The sequence below is a fragment of the Hetaerina americana genome, unplaced genomic scaffold, assembly GCF_022747635.1.
Source record: "Hetaerina americana unplaced genomic scaffold, ioHetAmer1.1.p SCAF_2, whole genome shotgun sequence".
Taxonomy (NCBI): domain Eukaryota; kingdom Metazoa; phylum Arthropoda; class Insecta; order Odonata; family Calopterygidae; genus Hetaerina; species Hetaerina americana.
In genome coordinates, this window is record NW_027286763.1 from 23341167 (window position 1) to 23361240 (window position 20074).

At 45.1% G+C, this 20074-nt stretch overlaps 2 protein-coding genes across 3 annotated transcripts in view; both read right to left on the reverse strand.

Moving 5' to 3' along the window:
* stnB (stoned B) overlaps positions 1-3340 on the reverse strand; it is a 34211-nt gene extending 30871 nt beyond the window's left edge. For both annotated transcript variants that reach the window (XM_071584627.1, XM_071584628.1), the window contains exons 1-2: positions 1609-3340; positions 205-409 (exon numbers count right to left, since the gene is read on the reverse strand). In XM_071584627.1, the coding sequence (XP_071440728.1) occupies positions 205-409; positions 1609-3340 (1937 nt within the window). The remainder of the gene's footprint in view (positions 1-204; positions 410-1608) is intronic.
* Positions 3341-3483: 143 nt separating this feature from the next.
* Positions 3484-20074, reverse strand: part of stnA (stoned A) — an 82925-nt gene continuing 66334 nt past the window's right edge. The window contains exon 2 of the mRNA XM_071584629.1: positions 3484-7029. Coding sequence (XP_071440730.1) covers positions 3497-6994 — 3498 coding nt within the window. The 5' untranslated portion in view covers positions 6995-7029 and the 3' untranslated portion in view covers positions 3484-3496. The remainder of the gene's footprint in view (positions 7030-20074) is intronic.

Consider the following 20074-nt stretch of genomic DNA (forward strand, 5'->3'; position numbering starts at 1 on the left):
GCTTTTACTTTTTGCTCAACTATAAATGATAGACAATTTTCAGGTAATTTTGCCAGCATTCCTCAATAGAGTTGCCATTCAATAAGCTTTCAATAACATATTTTCCATGCATATTAGAAATATTTGAAGAGATGAATAAATCGCAGGGGCAAGATGGATGGATTGAAGTGAATGCGGGATTTGAGCCATGAATAAGTGCATTACTTAATAAATATGGAGAAGTCTGGTCCACCATCATCTGAATCAGCCGATTCCATTCGATTGATTTTTGTTGGTGCAGGGATTGGTGTTGGTGCTGGAGCCAGTGGTTCACCCATGGAGAGAAAGGCATCAAATTGGTCATCCTCCCCTCCAAATCCAGTGGTTCCACCACCACCCCCTCCATCAGCAACTCCCGATGAACCCCATGCTGCAGTAGAATTATAAAAATTAGCACATTTTACTTCTTTATAAAATAAGAACAAATATTATATATTTATTACTGTAAACTTTATCATTAAGCATTCATTTGAAGTTCCATGGAAGAAGATATTCACCACTCCAAATTTATAATATTCAGGAGTGAAGCACAATTAATGGGAATAAATTTATCAATTAATTAAGGGCTATATTTCAAAATGAGTTCCATTTGTTACTATTTCTCATAAGGCAATTCAGAAACATTATCAAACAATTCAACAGAATAAAAGATATTAGGTTTTATTAGAGGAAGGCTAAATTAAAAATTAAATTTAAATAGGAAAAATCTGTGGTATGCTGAATGAATATGTTAAGAAAAACCAGTGAAAAATTTGGAATGAAGTGCATTCTTTTAGGGCATAGAAATAAAGTATTTGTGGTAAAATTTTAGATCAAGATTGGATGCTTAAAAGATGTGGCTTTGGAGAATAATTAAAATGGAGAAATGGATAGAAAACCAACAAGCAAATATTAGGCATAACAGATAAGAGTGAGGATTGTCGGGTGAATTCAGAAATAGGTAGGAAAGTTGGATGAAGGGCATCAAATTTTCCTGATGAGAGGGGAGGGCATTAGAAAAGTGATGTAGGGGGATGAAATAAACAGCTATTTGGAACAGGACAAAGGGAGGTACAATGTTGGTGAAATTGAAGGTGAGTTTATCGCATGGCGGTGTATCAGGATGTCTAGTTAGGCAAAGATAAGGAATGAAGCAGTGCTCTGTCTTCTTCAATTCAAAATCTTTCTTATCAGGTTGACTACCAAATAATAAAAAATGAGTATTATATTAAAAGAATAAACTGAATGTTATGGATGAAAGAAAAATCAAATTGTTTAATTATTCTAAACTGTAGATATATTTCTTAAATGGATGTCAAGAAGATTTAATTAAGAATATTTTACATAAACACATGATGCTCAAGAAATCAAACTAGAAATGGGCTTGGTCATTCTTATTTGTTTTTATGTCTTTGCAGATGGTCTGCCCAGAGTTTAATGTCTAGATATGGGAAGTAATTTTACTAAAATATGCATTATAATAAAGTATTCATTGAAATGGTGCAGTAATATGGACACGAATTTGGGGGTATGAGGATTGAAGTGCGAGGTTGATGGAACGTGACAAGGGACAGAAGAGCCAACGCTCACCATCTCCTCCGCCGCCCCCTCCAGAGGACGCGAACGGGTCGAAGGGGTCTCCCCCGGCACCGCTGGCCGCGCCTCCAGTCTCCTCCTCCTCCCTCGCCGCGCTCTCGAATTTAGCCGCGAAAGCGTCGAAGTCACTGCCTTCCCCTCCGTCCACTAGCGAACCGAAGCCCGCGTCCGACGGCGGCGCTGGGAGATTGTCCTCTGCAGGAGTGTCCGATAGGAAGTTAACTTCCTCCCGTACGACGGCGGACGTCACCGCGTCGGAAGTAGCGGTGACGGGCGTCGGAACCGGCTGGGACATCTCCGACTCGACGAAGTCACCCATGAGGAGGTCGGCCGAGGAAGGGGCGGCCGCGGTTACAGTGCACGGAGGCGGTGGTGGGGGCGGAGGAGCTGCGGCCGCTGTGGAAGGCGCCGCCACTGAGAAGAGAACGTCTTCTGTGCTCATGACCGTTGAAGTCTCCGGCGGCGCGGACGAGACCTCGACGGGCGGGGTGGACTCGAAAAGGGCCAGAAGGTCCGCATTGGAGGTGGGTGGGTGGACTGGGGGTGGGGGCTTGGGCGGTGCGTGTGGGAAGCCCTCCTGAGGTTCGGCCGATTGGGGCTCCGACTGCCCCCCGTCGTCACCTCCGAAGATGTCCAGGAAGTCTTCGTTGGCCTGGGGGATGGTCGCTTGGACCGGAGGATGCTGCTGGGTCGGTAAGGAGGCCTCGGGTACATGCGGCTCTTCGTCCAGCCCCTCGCCCAGCAAGTCTCCGGCGGGCTGCTCGTCTGTCATGAGGAAAGATGCCGAGGGGTCGGGCGACGGGGATGGCGAATGCAGATCCCGGATGGGCGTGGGCGAGGGCGTCTTCGTGGCCCTCAGGCGGTCCAGTAGGTGAGAGGATGTGGCTTCCATGGCCCCCGTGACGCTCAGGATCAATTCCTGAGTCTCCCGTGATGGGGGGGCTGGGCGCGGGGGCGGTGGCCTCCCCGGGGCGGCCGGTTGTTGCGTCGGCTCCATTGGTTGCATGTTCTCCTGGCGACTCATGATCTGAGACGTCTCGGCAGAGGCCGCCGCGTCATCTTCGTCTTCGTCGCCCCCGAGAAGGTCCATCGTGGCAGCCCCAATGGCATGGGATGGTGGCTGGTGGGGTTGCTGAAGCGGGGAACTGATATCTGCCCCGAAGAAGTCGTGGTGCTCTGTGGCTGGCGATGGCGCTGGGGGTCTCGCGGGGGGCACATGCGCGGCTGGAGGGGGCCGCGGGGGTGGGGGGTGTGGGGGAGCGGGTCTTCCCGGGGCATGATGGATACTGGGCGGAGGCGGTGCCGCCACGGGGGTGGGCGCCAGTGGCGAAGGGGCCGACGCCGGGGGGAGGTCCTGGGACACTACGTCCGAGAAGATGTCCTGGAAGGCTGAGCTCGCGGCGGTGGTAGTTGGGGGCGCGGGTTCCTCCGTAGCACCTCCGAAGAAGTCAACTTCCTCCGTGTCCCCACCGGAGAAGTCACTGGCGAAGGGGTTCGTGCCCCCACCCATGAGGAAAGCATCGGCACCGTCGCCGCCGTCGCCGCCAACTGCATCGATGCCGCTATTCAAGAACGGGTTCTCTCCGACGGCGTCAGAGATGTTGTATTCGCTGCCACTGAGGAAAGGGTTAGAATTGACGCCCATGTGCGACACGGCCACGTCTGCATCGGCATTTCCGTAGTCTGTGAAATCGGTGTCACTGAGGAACGGATTAGCTCCAGCCATTTTTGATGCTTAACTATTATCTGCTATTGGACGATGAACAAGTACCAATTGGTTGAAATTTGGAAGGATGTTTAAAAAAGGGTATTCATAATGTCTTACGACTTATTTGCGTTCGTACTTTCGAAAGAATAGCTATCACCGAGATGTGCGAATCGATTATTGACCAATGAGTTCCGACTCCAGAAGTTTTAGCTCCGTCTTCCCAGGACAAATGCCTTCCGCGATCGAAGTGTCGAAGGGGTCGTAGTCCTCTTCTCCCGGAAAGTCTGACTTTTCCACGAGAGGAGTCAAAGGTTTCGGACCAGCTGGGGCTTCGCTCGCTTCTGGAAGGTTTAGGAGATCGGGAATCGAAACTTCCGCAGACGATGTATTAGTTATGTTAATGGGAGCTGGTACCTGGGAAGCTGCCTGTAACTGCGTCACAAGAATTTGAGCAGTGATATTTGCTTGGATTGTGGAAGGTACTATTGGCTGTGGCTCTTGACCTTCCCCTCCAATGAGTTCGCACTCTAATACCTTCAGCTCTGCCTTACCTGGCTGGAGAACACTCGAAGACACAGCTGATGTATCAAATGGGTCGTCTTCCACCTCCTCTTCCAACTGTCTGGCCGGGGAAAGAGGTTTATCCACCGGTTCTGATTCTTCTTCAACTGCCAATAGATCGGGCTGATTTGGCCTAATCTCAGACGGAGCTACTGTTGGAACAATGTCTGAATTTGCTACGTTTTGAAGGGGCAAGGTAGTGGGTGGGACGATTCTAGGCGCTCTGCTAACTCCTCCCCTACTCAGCGCTGTTACGTCTGAGAAACGCCGGTGATGGAGGGCGGCTGCTGCTCCACCGTCAGCTCCTTCAGAGGTTTGATTGTGGTCTGAGACGCCTCTGGGGTCAAAATCGGGATCAGAAAGGCTTCTTGTTATACCAGTGCCTGCTGTCACGTCTGGTTGCCCAAAGAGCTCGCTTTCTATTATTCTCAACTCAGCCTTACCAGGCAATATGTTCTCTGCAAACGTAGTATCGAACGGATCAACCCCGTCCGTTCTGAGAATAGCCTCCGATATTTTTTCTCCTTCCTCAACTAATGGAGTAAGCGGCTTAGAAAACTCTGCCTCCGCTTCCCCTACAGATAAAAGGTCTGGTCTTCCAGATGGAGAAAGTATTGATTCTGAAGTTACCGGGACCTCCGCTTCCCGATGTTCTGACTGTAACAGATCGGGTCTACTTAAGTCTAACGACGCCTGTTCGTTTGATACCTCTAGCTGGACTGGTTCATCTCCTCTAGGGTCAAAATCCTCGTCACTTATAGTCCTCTGAAGCGTGCTGGGTTCTGCTACGAGAGATGTATCTACTTCCCCCAGGAGTTCCTTCTCTAAAATTTTTAGCTCAGCTTTTCCAGGTGCTATTCTTGGATCTACAATCGAGGTATCAAAGGGGTCTATGTAATCTTCTAGCTCTTCTTCTAAGGTTTGTTCCACTAGTTCTTCTGGACTTATTGGATCGTGACCTAATTTGGATAAGTCTGTAGTACTTCCCCCAAGAAGATCTCGGTGGGATAGCTGTAGAGACGACACGAATTCTCCTCCCTCGTGTACTTCTGTGGAATCAAAAAGATCCTCACTTAGCCTCTGCAGCGTATGTCCCTTCCCGAAGACCTCTTCTGCTCCTTGTTCCTCTCTTGGTAGGGAAATGTGAATAGTTACTGACGATTGAACTTCCTCGGCATTATTCAAGAATTCATTAGCTCTTGGATCGAAGGTTTCCTCCTCTACGTCACCTAGTATCTCACTTTCGATGAGTCGAAGCTCTGCTCTTCCCGGAGCCGCTGCTACTTCCGCAAACGAAGTGTCAAATGGATCGTCAGCATCAACAACTTCGAATCTCGAGTCGAGGTTGCGTGTAATTTCTTCGATAGCAGTCTCGGTGTAAGTTAACGGAGGCTGCCCAAGACTTGGTACGAAGCCGATGTCACTCTTGGCAAGACCGGTAATGGGCGGCGGCCTCCCAGGCGGTTGGGATGGCCTCGGGGGTGGACCTGCTGATGGAGGAGCCGGACGAAGCGGGGGTGGGCCCTTTACCACAGTTCTGTCCTTCTCAAATTCCTCCCAGCCTAAGTCTTCGTCCTTTTCTCCGCCTAGAAGTACGTCTACGTCCGGAGAGGACACTGGACGAGGTGGTCGGGTTGGTGGCTTTTTTTGTGGGGTCGTGGGAAATTCTCCTAGGACACCGGCAGCTGCAGAAGTATCGAAAGGGTCGTCCTCGTCCACAAAATCTTCGTCTCCTTCTAAGGTTAAAGTGGTCGGAGGCGCCGGAGAGCGCTTGACTGATTCCGCCGCTAAAGTAGCGAATTCGTCCTCTTCGAGATCTTCCGCCTCTTTTTTCTCCTCTGCTTCCGGCTTCTTTCCAAATATTAGTACCTCTTCAGTCCCGCCGGATTCTGTCTCACCGATTATATCGAATTCCGCGACTAAATCTTTCAGGACCGTTTCCTCTACAAGTCCTCCTTCCCCTCGGCCACCGTCGTCCTCTCCCTCCTTGTGTACACTGACTTGTGCGGGGGGAACAGTGGTCAAAGCCTCGCCGATGGGTGTGGTGTCGGGCAGTTCATCGTCGTCGAAGGCTCCAAACGGATCGGCGGCTACTTCCGACGCCCTTCTAGAGCGAGGCGCTTGGCCGTCGGTGGCCTCAGTCCCTGTGGTCCCTAGCGGATGCTCGTCCTCTAATACGAATAGATCTACCTCATTCGGTTTCCTAGGAGGCGCAACCCTCCTTTTCTTCGATGACTGAGCCGGATGTGTAACAGGGATGACCTGCGATTTGTCGACCCTGCCTGTTAGGACTTCGACGGCGCTTCCTAAGCTCACCAGCTGCCTCTGTTTACTTTTGGGTGGCTCCGGTCCAATGACCTTCTCTACTATGGATGTGTCGAATGGATCGTCACCCTCCGGGCCCTCGTCTGTGGGACTCTCCGGGATGTAGGCTAACTTAACCTCTCCGCTAGCTACCACGTCGACGTAAGAGGTGTCAAAGATGTCCTCGCCAAGGTCTTCCTCCTCCTCTTCCTCCTCTTCTTCTTCCTCCTCGGGGGCCTTCGCTTCCTCCCCTTCCGCCCCCTTCTCCGCCTCCTCTACCTTCTCGGTCTCCTCCTCCGGAGACGGCGGTTCGTCGATCGGTGCTCCCTCCTCAAAGCCGACCCACCGCTTGGGTTTGGCGCCCGGGCCCGGCTGCTGGGAGCCCGAATCCTTTGGGGCGGCAGCCGCAGGCCGCTCCGCCGCGGGGCCCTTGAGGTCCTTGGGCTCGCTGGAGCCCGGTTTCTTCCTCTGGAAGTAGCTGGTGGACTTGATGCGGTCTAAGTCACCCTGGGTCTTCTTGAGCACGGAGTCGACGCCGGCGGTGAGGAGCTTGAACCGCTGCCACTCCTCGTCCTCCTCCTTCGGGGGCGCTTCGTCGCCACCCTCCTCCGCCCCTCCGCCGCCCCCCTCCGCTCCTCCTCCGCCGCTACCGCCGCCGCCCCCCTCCGCCTCCGCGGCTGCTGCAGCTTCCCTCTGCTCCTTCTCCCTGCGGTACTTCTCTAGCTCTGCTGGGTCGAATAAGTCGTCTCCCTTATGACCTTTCTTGGACTTTATCTTTTTCTTTATGCCCTTTGTTATTTTGTGCATATTCCGCCCTTGCGCGGTCGTGGGTTGCTATTCCCCTGCAGAGAAAGAGAGACAAAAGAAATTAATTTAAAGTTTCAAGGGATGGAAAATCCAAATTGGTACAGAAAGTTATGAAACAAATCAAATGAACTTTTGGTAACTTAAGATGGAGTACAATATATTAATTCGCAGTTGACTCGGGATATTTTTAAATGTATCTTGGTTTTCAGATTGATTTTACTGTTATTGTTTAAGCTTCATATTATTTTCGTATTTCTTTAAGAGAGTTACTCATCTTTCATAGATTTAATAACTTCTCCGGGGAGTTCTTAATATAGGTTAGTTCCCATGGCGAGGGGTAAAAAGTCTTCATTCATCATCACTTTCTTATTATTGATGTGCTGCGCTAAATTATAAGATTTCTCGGGCGTCTAATCTATTGTCTTTCTTCTTAAGGTGTAAAATCTCCGGAGCGATATAGCTTTGATGATCCCCTTCTAAAAGCGCTTGGCGAGCAGCGAGCGTAATTTATTTGACTCGAAGGATCTCGCGAGGAAATGATTCAACAAAGTGCTCTCGACAAGTATAAAGCTGATAATACATTTCAATTTTGAATCCAATACAAAGAAGTTCATATTCAACATCTTTACCCAAGCCTAAAGTTTTTCAGTCTGGAGTTTATTTTACGAGTATTCTCATAGTTGACTTAATTTCACGCGAAATCAACATTCCATTAAGATATCATATTTAGACAAATAAATTTCACATAGAACTTTGTAGTGTACCTTGTCATAGGTCCGAATTTATAATCCAAGCGATTTGAGAACACTTGTTTCTAAAAGGAAGAGGTGGATGACAACCGAGAAAATGTTTCTATTCCTCTGCACTAATATTAGCCCGTGACCCCTCGTCTTGATTTATTTACTCTGGACCCTGATGCGACTGCGGAGGAATTTTTGGGTGACTTCGCCGCTTGGTAAAGATTTGTGCCGCCACCCGAAATTATGCATGAGTACTGCAAAAATGTTTCATGAGAATTTGTTGTACAATAAAAAGTCATCACATCTGGCGCATCTTTACTGTCTCAAAGTTAACGACTGAAATCTCCATGCCTTTTAATGTATACAGCGTGTTGGTTAGGAGATTAGGGTAGGTGAAACTTATGATGGCGGGAAAATGCGACCGACGTGCTCCGACTGATGTTTACGCGTGGTGTTTGGACGTGAAAATGCTAAGATTAGGCCTATGGCGCTCCTCCTTGCGAGCGGAGAGGCGCCGGATGGGGGGGAGGGAGCCGGTTGTGTTTACCCGCGCGACGCTCTTCTTTCTGCGCTCTGCCCCAAACTTCTCCCCTAGGTTAAATAATTTCCTTGGGATTTGGGAGTGGCCCAAATAGTTAAGGCGGACGAGAAACAACTCTCGAGATCTTCTTAATGATAACATCTTTGAAACGCACGTCATAAATCTTTCAGTCACAAGTTGTTCAACAAGATGCATAAGAATGACTTGATGATGCGAATGCCTTGAGGAAATAAAAAAAAAGTTGCAGTATAAGTGAGACTAGCTGGGGAGCCTAAGGGTTTTTTCTTTGATTCTTTGGCTTTTCTAAATTTCAAACGGTCATTCTTTCGTCGACGTAGTGCCACATTAATCCACCAAGTTGATTGACACGCTGATGAATCAAAACTGATTATTGAAACACTTAACCGGTATCGCCGTTTACACGTTTCATTATCAAAGTACAAAGAAGGGTGGGGCTGCAATTACAGCCCTTGATATTTAATATGTTCATTGAGAGGGCAATTGATAAAATCAATGAAGAGAAAAGATGTAGTTTTATGAATAAAATGAGAGAGACTCTGATTTGCGGAAGATATAGCTATACTGGCGGAGAAGAAAGAAGACCTTAGAAGAATATTGGCAACATGGAGAAGGGGGTGAAAATTTACCACCTAAAGGCCAAAATAGAATAAAGTAGCTTACAGTGAAGTTGGAAAGAAAACCTCCAAATAATATTAGGAAAAGGCTCCCTGGATCAAGAGTTTTCGTATTTCGTCCTAGGGTTTCCTTTGTAATACTCCTGCATTTTTCCTTCAGTTATGATCTTCCATACACTATTGTGGCTCATCCCTCCACCCACTCATTGAACTTCTTCTTTGTTTATTACTACCCCTATCAATTTTATTTTCATTATCCAATTGCAGCACCATATTTCCATCATCTCCATTTTTTTTTGTCTGCTGCTCATATCGTCCAATTATCACACAGAAATTTAGACTTCACAAATAACTCTTAACAAATCACTTCTTTATGTCTATGACACTACTGTTTACCGTTAGCTTTTGTTTCTTCCGATAGAAAGCCTTCTTCACCATTTGTATTACACTTACCATCCTCTATTGTATTCTACATTATATATACCTATTGCATTCTACTTACCGTCCCTCTTGCTTCTTCCATCACTCGTAATCCCGTTGATTAAATCGCAAAGCTCTCGCTAATAGTAAGAATTATCACACACGTGGACATAAAAGAGGGAGTTAGCAGCCACAACTCTATATACTCAGTATTTCAAGCTAAGCTCGTGAAAATGATTAAGGAAAAGCGATTAAGTGTATCTATTCAAGAAGTAAACTTTAATCACCATCAGGAGAAATGAAAACACGAAATGCAATCATTTAGGTAGAAACTCATAGCGTTGATATGGTTTTGTGCGAAGGGTAAGGAGGCGAAGATACAAGTATAATGCCACCTCTGAAAGAAAGAACCGTGTTACCAGGAGACAGGGTAGAATTTGATGAAGGCGATAAAGGAGGTGAAGGAAAACAGCGCAGGGTGTGAGGAGGAGGCAGAGGGGAGAGGAGGAGAGTGTCGCCCTGCGAGAGGCCAGCCAATGGAACAAGAGGGGAGTTCGAGGTCGAATCGAGCGCAAAGATGTTGAAGTGTGTCGGATACGGGGTATATCAGTGGTGGCTATTTCCCACAAGGACGGTGGGGGTGAATGGGATGCCTCATGCACGGGACAGGGGGGGCGAGGAGTAATTGGTGCGAATGCAGGGGGGAGGCGAGAGCTGGAAGAAACGGACGAGAACTCCGTATCAGTGATGCACAGCGTAATTGGGGAGGGCGGCCCCGATTGGCAGCGTCGCACCACGTGGAATGAGGGAGGGGGGATTGTTGTTGTGTGAGCGCGTGTGACATAGATGCAGCGGCAGATTCATTTGCGGACTACGCCCCAGGCCCCCTCTCCCTCAGCCCCCTTCGCGCCCCCTCCAACGCGTTGAGGAGACGGGGATATATTTTTGGATCGCCTCCTTCCCGCCCTCGTGAAATTTCAACTCCCACATTGTTGGGACAATTCCCCCGTGCCGCCCGCCCACAAACCTTCCGGCGCCCCTCCGCGAGTGCCGAGAGCCGCTTCGCTTCCCAGCGCCGAACGTAGTCTCGATAAAAGAGAGCAATTATCAAGGTGCGCTATGCAGGACAGCGAACTTATATGCCTTAACATGAAGGAACGAGTGTGAATGACGTATTAGGAGTTAAGCGCGCCAGGAGTGGACAAAGGGTTTTTGCGTAGGGGGGTCGCCACCCTGCGCTGCTGAATCCAATTTGCGCCAATTAAAATTTTACATCAGACATTTTAGCTACTGATTCCCTTTTTCGTTTCCAAATGTGAGATCTTTGCTGGAAAGCGGGCGAAGGAGAAGGCATCGTTGGGGTACTGTTTGTGGCACTGTTGTTAAAATATCTATATTTTGTAACCATTTATAATAAGCGCATGTATCGATCTCTGTGGTTGTTAGTAATAATATTTTCGCAACATTTATGTATTCGTGTTACTTAAAAATAAAAAAAAATATTAAAAAAGTAATATATTTACCGTAAATTTATGTCGGGACACAGAAGAAATTTTCTTTTCATCTTCAACATAAAATGTAATGCCCATTCTTTTTTGAGGTGGAGGTGGCGCGGTCCCCCGATTTGGTGTTGTAAATCCTTTAATCTTTTTATTACGATTTCAAGATAGACTCTATTCACATTTTGCTCGGTTAAATATGAATCTTCTAATAGAACAAAGCACACTACATATACCCAACGTACCGTAATTCGGCACAAGGACGTGTGGCGGGGGGTGGTGTTAAGGCACCAGCCAATTGTGCGCAATTGTTAAGGTCGTAGGATCCAACGTGCATTGCGCAGATAATGAAATCAGAGGCCATCACTGGTTAGTCGCTCTTTTGAGCCTGATACCTCACGCAATTCGAATTGCAAGTTTGTTTCACCAGGATATAGTTGGTGTAATTCCATTTCTTGGCTATCTCAAGGATTTTAAACCTACATAAGGACGCATGTCATGATTTGGTCCGGATCAATATTGAAACATTGCAGTTTTTTAGAGATCATCTCAATAAAAAGCACTCTTCCGTTAAAAAGGCGAACACTTTTCCATAGCATATTCATTCGATTTCCAAAATATGTTGTTGGGTTCATAAAATTTGGAGAGAAAACATTTCTACCACTGCTGCGCATTATACACTTTTCCTCTAAGAAGCCACTTTCTGAACTTTATTTTAAACATTTATCCAAGTTTCATTTTTACTTTCAAAACGGTGTATAAACGTAGATTATGAAAGTATAAATTGTGAACGTATCCTAGCATTAGGGATATAATTATAAACTGATTTTTATCTATCCATAGACCGGAAGAAAAAATTAATTATAAGATCTCTCTGAGGTGTGGGAGGAATGCTGATGAGGATTTCTTTTTGTTTGGGTTTCACTCCCCACAATTAGAATCCTCGTTGGACGGATGATTCGAAAGCGTTAATAAGGGGAAAAAGTGCAAGAGGAGGTAGGATTGTCACTTAATTCGAAAATCCTCACTCACAATGGAGGCGGTGGCGTAAACGTTTACTTCCGTTTAAGAGTAGTGACTGTAGCTTCCTTTTTCGCCTTCCTTTTTCGCCTTCCTTATTATAATTCATTGCCTCCACTTTTAAACATTTTGTATCGCCCTCCACCTATGCTGTAGGGAAGAACGGACTCTCCATTAGGCATAGATTCAGCTGATGACTTCTTCAGGTGAAAGCAATACGTCAAAGCAGCGTCGCGTGTTATCTCGTCGTAGCCGTACACAAACTAAGCACATTTTAAATTTGTATCGACCACCGCTGCCGGATTTCTTGGGTTAAATCAAAGAAAATAGTGAAAGGAAAAGGGCGTGAGCATTTTAGTAGTCACTGTGGACCACGGGTCAACTGTTTGCTACTGTTGTCTTCTCCGTTGTCAAATTTTCACTCACGTTGATGGTCACCTTTTGACCGAAATATCGGAATAGAGTTCTTAAAAATCAATATTAGCTATAGTATGATTACCAAATAAAATAGCATCACATACCAATTTTACATTAAACTTAGTTGTATCACCCAATATTAAAACTTTTCACCGTAAATAATTCGGACAAAAAAGTATAATCACTGCATCTATTCAAGCACCCAAGACGTTTTACTTAAATACCAAATTGTAATGAATTATTCATACAACAACTACTACATGATCTATTCAGAGAGATACACGTATTCATGGATGTAATTTTGTATGTAATAAAATGAATAATTAAATATATATAAGTGTATATAAATATATGTAAAAACATATAAATACATATTTTTAAAGATAATCTACCGGTTGAGGTAGGTTTTTGGTGGACTCAACTACCAAATAACTATCTCCTAACAAAAAACAATACAGCATCCTACTCCAAAATAAGTCCCCCTTCATGTCTGTGTACTTCCATCCTCCCTTTATTCCATCCAACATCCCTATCCTGTTCCCGCCCTTTCCTCTTTTACCTAACATTCTCCCCTCTATTACAGTCTTCAACCCCACATTTCCGATAAATGTACTTTCCATCCATTTTCCTGCATCCTTATGATTTCTCCCAATGATCCCCGCTCCTCGCCCACCCATCCCAGCACTTGTTCGTTTGTTTCCCTTTCGGTCAATTTCACATTCTCCATCCTTCTACACACCCACATTTCAAAAGCCTTCAATCTACGTCTATAATCTTGCTTCAGTGACCACGTTTACGCACCGTACATAGCTACGCTCCACATCAAAGTTTTACCAGTATTTTCTTAATATCCTTACTCAACGTCCCTCTCATCAACTCCCTCCTCCTTGTAAAAGCCTCTTTGCCTAGCGCAATTCTTCTCCTTACGTCCTTACTACTTTGACCGTGTTGGTCCAAAACACTTCCGAGATACGTTAACTTTTTTACCTGCTCTAGTTTTTGCCCTCCTATTTTAATGTTAAGCTTAGCCTTTTTCTTTCTAGAGAATCGCATAACCTTTGTTTTATTGATATTGATTGTCATCCCATACCTGTCGCACTGAATTTCCAATTCACTCAGCAATGCTTGCAACCCCTTGGCTGACTGACAAACTAAAGCTTGGTCATCAGCAAACCTAACTGATTTTACGAATTTCCCGCCCACTTTCATTCCTACCTCCAGTTCTTCCCATGCCTCTTTAATCATTTCCTCTACATATACTCGTACGTTGAACAGCAACGGTGATAATGGGCAACCCTGCCTTACACCTCTTCCTAACACTGTCCATCCGGACTCTCCGTTCCGCACTCGCACCTGAGCAGTCTGAGACATGTACAGGTTGCGGATTAGCCACCTGTCCCTCCAATCCATTCCTATTTTCTTCAAAATACTCATTAGTTTTTCCCAATTCACTCTATCAAACGCTTTTTTGAAATCCTCGAAACAGGAAAATGCATCCTGATAGTATTCTATATTCCTCTCGATTATTAATCTTATTACTGCAATGGCATTACGCGTACCTCTCCCCCTCCTTAGCTTAAACTGATCATCCCCTAATTAATTATTTGCCTTGCTCTCCATCCTTTGGTTGATGACCCTGAGAATAACTTTAGCTGCATGGGATATCAAACGTATTGTTTTATAGTCCTTATATGATATAGCTTTTAACTTTTTTGGTTTAAACCCTAGCGCTGGCCGGAGGGTATATGTATTATAAAAAATTGACACTTATCTAACACTGATCTCACTGAGTCTTCCGGCCAGATTCCTTCCTCATAGATGCTACGAATCAGTCCATATAGACTCCTTCACACAACATTTTCTGAACCTTCTAGTAGTTCCACGAGAATGTAGCCTACTCCCACGGCCTTATTTTATTTCATCTCCCTTAATGCCCTTTCTATCTCATCTTCGAGTATGCTTAGACCTCAGCTATCTTCATCTACGTCATATTCTCTTCCTATGTCTAACTTTGTTGGCCTAAGTTTTTTACCGTACAGTTCTTCTATATATTCCTTCCATCTCTCTTGGATCTGTTATGTTTCAACAATTATCTTACCCGGTGTATCTCTAACTATAAACACATATCTTCCCTTCTTACTACTCGATATTAATTTAACCTTGCAGTATAGCGCAAAAATTTCACCCTTCTGCAAACTTACCATATCCTCGCACTGCGTCTTCCACCATGCTTATTTTGCTTTGTGTGTTACCATCTCAATGTATGTATATATATATATATGTATGTGTGTATAAATATTTATGTATATATATATATATATATATATATGTATATATATATATATATATATATATATATATATATATAATAAGGGCTCAGAGAAGGCCGAAAGCCTAAAATTTCTGAAATGTGAGTGTACATATATGTATATATATATATATATATATATATATATATATATATATATATATATATATATATATATATATATGTATATATAAGTCCTTATACGTATATCGATCTGCTTGGCAGTTAATATCCCTAACACCTGCCCATTCAGTCTCTCGCCGACCAGTCAATCAATCGGGCGTTGGGATTCTACGCCAGCCGTCGTGTGTTAGCTTTAAACTCGATGATCCGTACTTCTCTAAAGGTTTCCATCTGGAATTTTTTTCCGGGGTATTTCAGCAAGACTATTTAATAATAATGGCCCTTTCTGTTTGTTCATTCAAAGTTCCGGAAAGAAAATAATACGCACACTTTTAGAGAGGAAGTAATGAGTGCTTGCTTAGGATTGGACCTGTAACGGTACAAAAAGGAAAAACGCGAGGAATATCAGTTAAGCCTATATTCTTTGCCGAGGCTTCCGTGGCGTGGGGTCTCTTCCACAAGGTTCCATATTTTCTCGGGCGGCAGTTGGGTTGGGGTCGGGAGTTTGCATCGTGAAGACTCTGCCTGCAACTCCGGTCAAACGGTCAGCACAGAAGATACACCCTCGCGGAAGAGACGCCGGAAGTCACGGAGCTCCGTACGTCTTTAGTAACAAAGTTGCTCTTATTTCTCTGGCTCGTATGAATCGTAGCTTTTTCCTTCTATCATTCTTCTGGCATTGAAAAAAAAAGCATCTGGCAAGGCATCACTTTTACAATCTTTATCGAATTCATGATCTTGCCTTCTATTGTAAAAATGACTTCAACTTTACAAGCTAGGTCAGTGGAGTATTTACATTTTAAAAGCATACTATAGAATACAAAATTTTAGTTGGAGACATGTCATATTTAAAAAAATGATTTTATCATTTATAAATTCGAAAGTCGAACAATAGGCTCTTTTTAAATGGTATACTTTTAACGTGATAGCATAAATGACCGTTCTTTAAAATTTTTATTTAAAATAGTTTTCAAAATCTGTCGCATCTCTTCAGAAAATTGACCTGTCTCAATCCTTACTCAAGATATTTGGCCTGTAAGCTGATATTCAAGTTTAGAATGCTTCCCTTCTTAAATGCTCTAAGCAATTATTAAGTCACACTGTTGTATTTGTAGCCAATCCTGCGATCTTCGTCGTGACATATTTTGTCGCTGCATGCTCTTTTGCTGTACCTGAGGTAGTTCTCTGATTAAGTGTTGCATGACGACGCGGGGGACCTTGTAACCTGGCACTTATGGCTGTATTCTCGAAAAAATTCGCCAAGTTAGTGAAATAAAAACCGAACCCTCACCAGGTCCGGCAGGATATAGAATGCCAAGTGCAATGCGACACGATCAAGCCAGTTAGAGGTATCTTCCTTATCAAGCTCTGGTGCAGTGATGAGGATATTTTTTCAGTTTGCCGCCGATAATTCCAATTTATGTGAAAAGCTGGATATTTGGGTTCATTATAATGGAACAATTCCATCACATCCGAGCATCGCATCGGTGGCTCCAGTGTTTCCATCGAGCGCTAGTACTGGACATTTTTTACAGCCTTGTGATATGTCTTAACGGGCACGAAAGATTCAAGAAACAAGATTACAAGAGGAAAACGATGCCGATTTAGTGAATAATGGTTGAATGATGAAAGAATGTAAAGCGTTTAATTGTAATTCTTAAGTAGCATGGGTTAAGAGCCACCGGCAGCATGAACTATTACAGGAGACGACTTGGGCTGTTAGGAAAGAACAAGTTATTTGAGTTTGGTCCGGGCACAGAGAGAGATAGAGAGAGAATGGGAATAATTCCAGCGTCGCATTGCATTGGGGTGGGCGAGAGCAGAGTCAGAGGCAAATGGACTGCCGAATCGATCGATATAGGGAATCTTATTGCCCTTAAACAGTTCTATGCGATGACTGTAGGAAACAGGTCTTCCGAATAACTGAATTTCCCGAATGTCGTTTATCACCAATTACTCTAATGTTGGGTGCTAACTTAACATCCCCTGCCCCACACACTCGAAGCGGTTTTCAGGGTGAGATGTAGACGTACAGATTCGCCGTCACCGTTCGCCTGCCCCGCTCATCCGCTCACCAACCCGGCAATCCCACGGAAGGCAGGGGTCCTTTCTTAGTCGATCGTACGTAGTTGGCGAAGGTCCCCTTTAAGGGAGGGCCGTCGCCTCCTCCCCTTCCGGCTCGCCTCTCCCACCGCCCGCCCTTCGTCCCCCCATCCCTCGCCCAACGCGCGCCTTCCCCCCACCAATCGCAGCAGTGTTGGGTGCACGCGTCGCGTCGAATTGCGACGCCGAAACGTTGAGCGGAAAGATGCCCAGGAATGGCAGCGCCGACGACGTCCGATCGGGCGGAAAGGTAAAATCTCGCCAGGAGGAAGATGCGTAGCGGAGGTCAGACTTGGCTCCTATTCACTGCCTACCTTAGCCGATGGATTTTGTTCAATAACAATTGGATACGTACCATATACGTGACGAGCGATGTAACATTCAATATGAGATTAAATTTAACATAAGCTCGAAGAGCAGCGGGCAAATACCGATTTATGTAGATATGCTCTGATGCAAAGTGATGCATATTCTTAAGTGGTCGCTTTCCGTTGCGATATCCTCTGAGTTTTATTTCATTTAGCTATTAGGATTTCGGCGAGTCCAGTTATTCGTCGAATCGTAACTAGGTTGTCTAAATGACCAAATAGATAATGGATTTAAAAGATGATGTCGTTTCGCCGCAATGGAAGCGTGACGAGCAACTGCCATTCTCTAATACAAACCTTCTTAGTAGGTCTAATGAATATTACTTTAAAAAAGTCTCACTTTCTCAGCTGAATGTTCATTGAGGGTTCCCAAAATGATAAGGAAAAATAAATTCGCGAGAAGGTCGCCGAAGAACCCCGTTCTGGACGCCCAACAACGACCAGAACCGACGAAAACGTGAATAGCGTGCGCGAAGTATAGCGTTCTGACTGTCGATTGAGCATCCAACAAATTGCTGACACCATACACATGTCCACATTTGCGGTACGTGGGATAGTGACCGAGGATCCGGAAATGCTCAGGGTCTGCGCGAAGCTTGTGTTGAAATTGTTGACGGAAGACCAGAGAGAACTTCGAGTTTCACGCTGTCAAGAAATGTTGGATTTCATTCAAAATGAGCCGGGCTTTCTTAACCCTGTCGTAATCGGAGACGAATCCTGGATGTTTGAATATGACCCAGAATCGAAAAGGCAGAGCAGGGAGGGGCACACAAAATCATCCCCCGCCCCAAGAAAGCGCGAATGAGCCAGTCTCGTATCAAAACGATCCTCATTGCCTTCTTTGTAGTCCGAGGAATCGTCCATTTTGAGTTTGTACCGCAGGGAGAAACTGTCAACTCAGCCTTTTATCTGGAGGTGCTCAAGAGATTGAAATGCCGGGTCGCACGCATGAGAGCTGACATCAAACACAAAGTTAAGCTCCACCATAACAATGGCTCCAGCCATACGTCTTACATCGTTACCAACTTCCGGGCCCGGAGCACCCCGGTGGTCCCCCAACCCCCTTACGGTCCCGACTTGTCTCCGTTCGACTTTTTTCTGTTTCCCTGACTGAAGAGAGAGCTGAAAGGAAAGCATTGGGAGACAGTGGAAAACATCCAAAAGCATGCTACAACGTTCCTGAGAGAAATTCCCGTCGAGGAGTTTCAGAGTGCCTTCCAGGCGTGGCTGACACGTCTCCGTAAGTGTATTGATGTAGGGGGAGAGTGTTTTGAAGAATTTTATGCAGTTGTGGAAGTACGATCAAAAAATCTATTTGTCTCAGAGAATGCGCATTACTTCTGCAGGGGACCCTGTATATAAATAAAGAAATGATGTATAAGCACTCACGAGAGGAATATAACATTTAAACCGCACAATAGAACAGAAAAAAAATAGATAAGACGTAAGAGGGCGCTAACATTTCAGAAAGTTTAAGCTTTCGGCCTTCTCCGAGGCCTTCCTCAAGTCATTCTGGAAGGTTTCGGGCGGAGGGAATGCGAGGTCTGGGAGGGGGGAGGCGCAGGGTATGCTGGGAAGGGAAATAATGATATACATACACATATATATATATATATATATATATATATATATATATATATATATATATATATATATATATATATATATATATATATACACACACACACGAGGGTCATCCGGAAAGTAGTACCCGTTCGTGAAATAAAAAGACAAAAGTAAATATTAACAAACATAAAAAATTTTATTTGAAAGAGGATACTTTAAACTACTTCTCAACATAATCTCCAAGCAAATTAAGGCATTTGTCATAACGTGTGACAAGTTTCTGTATTCCTGCTGCATAGTCCTTCGCCGCCAGCTCATTGAGATACGCGAGGGACCCATCTTGCACAAATTTTTGCATAATGCAGATGGTGTTTAACAATTTCATGAACAATTGTTCGAGAAACATTGGGAAAATGCTCACAGATGTCATCAATTGTGACGCGCCGATCGTTCCTCACGAATTCGTCAACTGAGCTCACCAGTTGGTCTGTAATGACAGACGGTCTCTCCGAACGCTCATCGTCGTGTGTGTTCCCCCTCCCCATGTTGAAGTTGCGACACCACCGCCGAACAGACGACTCGTCCATTACATTGTCTCCATACACCTCCTTTAATTGGCGATGAATATCACATGGGCGAACGTTTCTTGCATTGAGGAATTTAATCACTGCCCTCACTTCACAACTGGCGGCGTTCTCAATTTTTTTAAACATTGTAAACAATCACAGAAACAACACAGGCAATGCTAGCGTCACGCAACTTGGCTCAGAGAAGGCAGACAAGCCACTGAAGCTATCTGACCTCGTCCAGCGGCTACTCGCGTCGTCAGCACTTCATGCGGCACGAACGGGTACTACTTTCCGGATGACCCTCGTATATACACACTATATATATATATATATATGAACACACACACTACTATAACACAGTAATGAACTCGGAGGTCGGGTTGGTAGGCGATGATAGAGTTCTCGTCCGAGTACTAAACCTCCCCGACTCTGGCCGTGTCGGACTACGTTATTCTGATTCCCGCATGCAGTTCTTGAGATCTCAGGAATGGAGTTATGGGTTTCATGACTGTTTGAAAAACAAAAAATTGCGCACGTATTTTCCATGGTGAAAGCCACGAATGGAATCGATCTGTCAAAATTCAGGAAGCAACCCCAGGAATCGTTCCAATGTGAGTTCCATCGTGTCCTTAACAATAGAAGCCGCGCAATGCAGATACTGGCACTTGGAAGGATGCAAAATTTTTTTAAATCTTATTCAAGAGTCATATACGGGACATAGAGAGTCTTTAAGTCCTTTTATTTTGCATTAATCAGGGTACAGTTGCCGTA